General features: G+C 42.3%; 1 protein-coding gene across 1 annotated transcript; it reads right to left on the reverse strand.

Moving 5' to 3' along the window:
- Positions 1-1,977: 1,977 nt before the first annotated feature.
- On the reverse strand, positions 1,978-3,296 carry LOC147431895 (oleosin G-like). Its single transcript, XM_086493711.1, has 4 exons — positions 3,204-3,296; positions 3,037-3,089; positions 2,790-2,926; positions 1,978-2,675 (listed from the first exon to the last, which is right to left on the reverse strand). The coding sequence occupies exons 1-4, from the start codon at positions 3,294-3,296 to the stop codon at positions 2,227-2,229; spliced, it is 732 nt and encodes a 243-aa protein (XP_086349837.1). The 3' UTR covers positions 1,978-2,226.
- Positions 3,297-5,702: the final 2,406 nt, after the last annotated feature.

The raw sequence follows: 5,702 nt of genomic DNA on the forward strand, positions 1-5,702 counted from the left end.
GGTTCTTCCCTTTGGCACTTCACAGTCAACTATTTGCCTCTGTTGTGAAGTTTGGGTTGGCACTATCAAGGCCTATGCTATTTTGATCAGTTTCTTTCACATTTTTCACCTTTGTTTCTCGACTTATGCATATGGATAGATCATCCATCTTTGCTCTTGTGTTTGGTTGGGTTTCAATCTAGCTTCGTATGCTTGCAATATACCATCTAATGATTCAAAGACTTTGTCTATCAGCACTGATCTTACTAAGCTGATTGGAAGAGGTTTCTTTTGTTGTACTATGGAAGCATCTTTTTCCGTCTATTGTTTGAATTGCTCTCAAGCTTGAGAAAGCTTTGAGGCCATGGTTTCTTGTTTGCATTTTTGTTTGGCTTTCAACTTGTTCCATTTGGCTTTCCAAAACTTGCATTGATTTCTAATAGATTTTACATCTATTTTCATTGGATTTAACGTGGTTGGTCTCTTTTCTTCACTGTTTTCATTCATGGTTTCTCGAGCTTGAGCTCTTGTTACCACGTTGACCGGAGAAATTTTCTCAACTTCTGATCCACTTGAACTAGGTAGAATCCCTATCTTGTTCATTGGTGTCTTCCTTGCTCTATCAAGATTTTTAGGGAAATCCTGAATAAGATGCGTCTGGCCACACTTTGGACAAAATCCAAATAGTGCCAATTTTTTCCCTTTTTATGGACAATCTAAAGGCCAATGATTATGTCCACTCTTGTAACCACTATGTGATAAAGACAGTCAGTTAGTTTGGTATGTTTAAACACTACACAAACATAGAGATGAAAATCATAATCCATCACTACTTTATGTATATTAAAAATAAAGAGCTCAAGCTCTTTTTTATTTTTATTAGTTGTAAACATTTAATTGCTGCTCTTGATACTTTCAAAGCACCAAAAGTAGCAACTTAAAACATTTGTTATTAATTTTTTCTCTACTTTACACTACAGTTTGTGTGAAGGTGAGTTGTACTCCCGAGGAAAACAAATTCATAATATTTTTATATCGATCGATACCAGATATCGATCAATATGTAAATAAATATACAGAGAAAAAAAGCTGATATGTCATCGATTAATACGACCAAATAATATGGGTGAACATATAATACACTCATTGTTCACGTATAAAATGTTTTGCGAATAACTTATCAATATGCAACATAAACCGCATTCCCAAGAGCATGATTTTTCTTACACAGAATCTACTTCCAACTTAGAAGTGCATTTGTGTATGTCACTTCTTACAACATATAAGCTCTTAACTCGAAAAAGCTAGTAAAAAAGGGTGCACTTAGTAGAACATAAAAAGTGCTGCATAAATTGTAGATGATAAGCCAGGGTTATCATATTTGGTGGTTGAAAACCAAGGATAAAGGACTTTAATTTTTTTAGCTATCTATGAATTTAGAAATTCCTTTTGCTTCAAAGAATAACTCATTCAACACCAGAGCAATTGCTCAAATTTGAATTTTGATCTCAATATAAAACAAAGTGTTTCAAGCAAACGGCCTTTCAATGAGAGAGAGAGAGAGAGAGAGCCCATCTTACTACCCACCTAGAATACATGAAAAAAGATGCACCCATTGCCCATGGGCTAAACATAAACACTACACTTTTTGAACAAGGGCGGGCTTCCAATAATGACAATTAAATTACGATATGTGGGTTCAAAGTTTGAAAATTTTAATCGCTTCGGACTTGTTACAAATGGGCCTACATGGGCCGATCTAGATGGGCAGATGTATCACTCTGTTGGGTCTTTGGCAACGGTTATCTAGAGCGGTTTGTAGATAACGTGAACCTAGGGCATGCTCGCTCACACGCACAAGACACATATAGGGTTACACCCACATGATTGCATTTGAATGGTTCACAATTTCCAAGCTTATCATTGATAGACGTAATAACTATATATAAATTCTCTCACAGACTCACTTACAAGAAATTGGGATGCTTGAATAGAAAATGGGTGTGAAAATAACAATGGAGTTCTAAGTGGCACCTTGGATTCTTGAGTTCGATTATTTTTCCAATCTTAACCCAGCAAAATACTAATAAAAAAGGGACAAGTCGCTTTGATGAGGCACTGTTGTACGTAACTACACCATCAGTACATAAAATGCTGTCTACTAACGCAAAATTACTCTGTATAGATAAGAAAATTTTTCCTCACACACACAAGCTAGCACAACAAAGGAGAGTGAATATCGACAGCCTACGCACTTGGGGCAGCCGCCTTGCTTTGAACCTGGCTGCCCAATTCACGCGCCTTCTGCTTCGCTGTCTCCGCCGTCTCCATGGCCCTGCGGCGCGTATAATCCACCTGCTCAGCACCCGGAGGATGCCTGCCCTTGAAGTAGTTGTATAGCCAAGAGACCACAGACAAGAAAGTCACGCCAGCTCCAGCGGCCGTAAGAACTCCGGCAACGCAAAGGAACAGAATGATACCGGCAGACACAAGGACGGGGCTGAAAAAGTGGAAGACAGGGGTTAACAGAACTAGGGTTATGATGATGCCTGCGGTTGCAAGGCCGCCGAGAAAGAGTGCGATGCCGCCGGTAGTGAGCAAGGAAAAGAAGCCGACAACCTGGCTAGTTGCGAGGCTGTGTTTCCTCAACCTCTCCACAATTCCCTCTGCTTCTTCTCTGGTCTGCCGAGCTTGCTCTTTACTTCGTTAGCGTAGTGGCGATTTTCGGATCCCTCCCCTGTCATTCACCCACGTGGCCAACCGTCGACAGCCAAAAAAAAAAACGCTCTAAAAAAAACTACGCAGCCCACGTGGCTCCAGCGCCGTCAACAGCCCAAAAAAAAAGTGCAAAAGCTCTAAAAAAAAGGCCCGCTCTGCTCCTTCGTCTCCTTCGTCTCCGTTATCTGCACATTGGTCTCCGTGCGCTGCAGCTCCACACTCGCCCGGCCTGCATCATATTCATTCCCACATGCGTTTTACTCTCTCTCTCTCTCTCGCTCTCTCTGTCTCTCTCTCTCTCTCTCACACACACACACACACACACACACACACACACACCAGCAGCGCTCAGATACTCTTAAAAAAACGGCGCAGAAAAGCTCTACAAAAAACTACGCAGTCAGAAGCTACCAAGTGAATAAAATAAAAACAGCATTGTGTGTTGCTCTCACGAGCAATTCGATCTTCTCCACAAACAGTTCCTCCTAGAAGTAAGAAATCTTTACTTCGTTGCTCCCAAGAGCAATTCGATCTTCTCCAAAAGCAGTTCGCAGGTTCCAGAAGTACGCAGTTTGCAGGAGCAATTCGATCTTCTCCATAAGCAGTTCGCAGGTTCTAGGAGTAATCAACTTCGAAATTTGTCTACAGGCAGTTCGCAGGTTCCAGGAGTATGCAGTTCGCAGGAGCAATTTGATCGTCTCCACAAGTAGTTCACAAGTTCTAGGAGTAATCAGCTTCGAAATTTGTCTACAGGTTTGTCTCTAGCCACTGTATGAGAGAGAGAGAGAGAGAGAGAGAGAGAGAGAGAGAGAGAGAGAGAGAGAGAGAGAAGGCTATGAAGCTAGTAGCTTCTTTTGACACTCCTCCTTTCAACCAAAGCCATCATCGCAGCACGTTAAAATTTTCGCACACACATACTCACAGTAGTAATTGCTACACGAGACTGTGACTTATTTGTAGTTAGTACTACAAGAAGCAAACAAGCATTGATGCATGTGGGTCTACAGATTGCCCTTCTCTTTCCATGCTTTTCTTATGTGCTCCAAAATAGCTCGCATTTATCATACGCTTAAGCAACTTATTAGGAGGTTAATTAGCAGCTTCTACTCACATATGAAGTCATATAAGAGAAAGCAATAGAGACAACAGTTAGAAGTACTTGTTCGCGCAAAGCTTTAATGGAACCATCGGACCCTTCTGCCTTCCACTCATTCTTTGATCTATGGTGCTAGGAGTGGCAACACCCATCTATGGTGTTGGAAGTGGCAAAGCCCAGCTAGCTGTTGTACTGACACCCTATGCCTGTTCACATGAAAGCAAAGAGCCATGAATTAGAAAAGCCTGCCTCGTCGACATGGCGAGAGCATTCTTCAATATCATAGATTCTGTAGGCCAAGCTCCTCCCTATTCATTCCTGCAGTAGAAAGTCGACAATGTCACTGTTTGCCTCATCGGCATATTGGAATCGACCTTCTTTTGCAGTAAATCCTCTGCGCCTTCTCCGCGTAGCAATCATAGCAGCTTTGTGTGTAACAAGACCCAGTGGCTAGTGGAACAGTATGTCCAGCTTCAACTACCTTACTCAGCTCGTTTCTGCAGGCGCAACTAGTTATGGTCTAACTCTACCGTGTTGCATTGCAAACAAATCAAGAGAACCTTGGACACATCTCCTCTATATTTGCAACGGCGACATATTCCAGCGTGCGGTGAGTAAGAAGTGCCACATTCTAGACTTGAACACTGAGAACACAGTAAAAAGAACACACTGAAAATTGCATGCTGCCGTGGGAATGACACGTTCCCTCGTATTATAAAAATTGAGGAGGACTGTGCAAACTCCCCCGTGCAAGGGCACCAGCACGTTTTCTTTTTTTTCTATAACATAAGAATGAAAGAACACATACAAATAATGAGATTACTCTCAGAACCTTCAACATTGTGCTATTACTTTTCTAACGCTTCGTACTTATTCTTTGCAAGGGACATTCGGAAAATCAGCTATCGCTTGCCTCTTCCAAGCTCGAAAGTCCACAACAGCACAATCGAGCACCAGGTACATGTTTGTTTCAAATACTTGCATTGTTCGTTGCTTAGACGTGACTAGTAACTAGATATCACAAGGTTTTCATCGCATTGAATCATTCAGATTGAGTCTAGCTTAAGGCTTGAATGGACCATCACCGAAAGCATAGGATACACCTCAGTAGATCGAATGCGAGACATCGCACTTCAATCAAGAAGAAGGCTATATTTCTACCATGCTCAAAATCATGGATTGATATCGTCATTATAGTCTACCGATGGAGTTCATACGTTGCAGCTGCAGCGACTTGGAATGACGTCTCTTGGAATGCATAGGTTGCGGGATACGCACAACTGGACCAGGGCCAATAGCTCAACCTTATACCAGATTCCAGCCAAGTTACCAAAGGCACAGATGTTGCCTATTCCAAAAGGGCTAAACTTTAGGGCCTCTCTCTTGATACAATCACATACACGTCCAAGCTCGCTGCTTTTGAGCTTTTGAAGAGTTTTAAAAACTCAATAATTTAGTGACTATTAGGGTTGGGCTGCAGCTTCAGCGTGGCGTTTTAAAATCAGCGTGCGCGATTGAAGGTGCGCGAAATCTGGTGCTCTGATCTCCTGTGCATAGAGGCAAGTTTGTCGACCCACCCTAAGCCTGGTAAGCGAAGAGAGAGAGAGAGAGAGAGAGAGAGAGAGAGAGAGAGAGAGAGAGAGAGAGAGAGAGAGAGAGAGAGAGAGAGAGAGAGAGAGAGAGAGAGAGAGAGAGAGAGAGAGAGAGAGAGAGAGAGAGAGAGAGAGAGAGAGAGATCACCATACTATTGGATGGTGATGGATCTCATGGCTCCACCCTTACAACAATATGCAAACTATATGTGTCTAAATCATGGTGCAGTCAGTTCTACTTGGGTGGCAGGAAGTCTTATGGTAGTGTTGGTCACATGTGGCAACTAGAGAGAGAGAGAGAGAGAGAGAGAGAGAGA

The sequence above is a fragment of the Adiantum capillus-veneris genome, chromosome 21 (assembly GCF_014529385.1).
Source record: "Adiantum capillus-veneris isolate H3 chromosome 21, ASM1452938v2, whole genome shotgun sequence".
NCBI lineage: Eukaryota > Viridiplantae > Streptophyta > Polypodiopsida > Polypodiales > Pteridaceae > Adiantum > Adiantum capillus-veneris.

Coding starts and splice junctions, on each gene's coding strand:
- LOC147431895 (XM_086493711.1), bottom strand. CDS start 3,296: ATGGAGAAGATCGAATTGCTCCTGCAAACTGCGTACTTCTGGAACCTG. Junction 3,090..3,203: donor TTGCTCTTGGGAGCAACGAA/GTAAAGATTTCT, acceptor CTGACTGCGTAG/TTTTTTGTAGAGCTTTTCTG. Junction 2,927..3,036: donor AGAGTATCTGAGCGCTGCTG/GTGTGTGTGTGT, acceptor AATATGATGCAG/GCCGGGCGAGTGTGGAGCTG.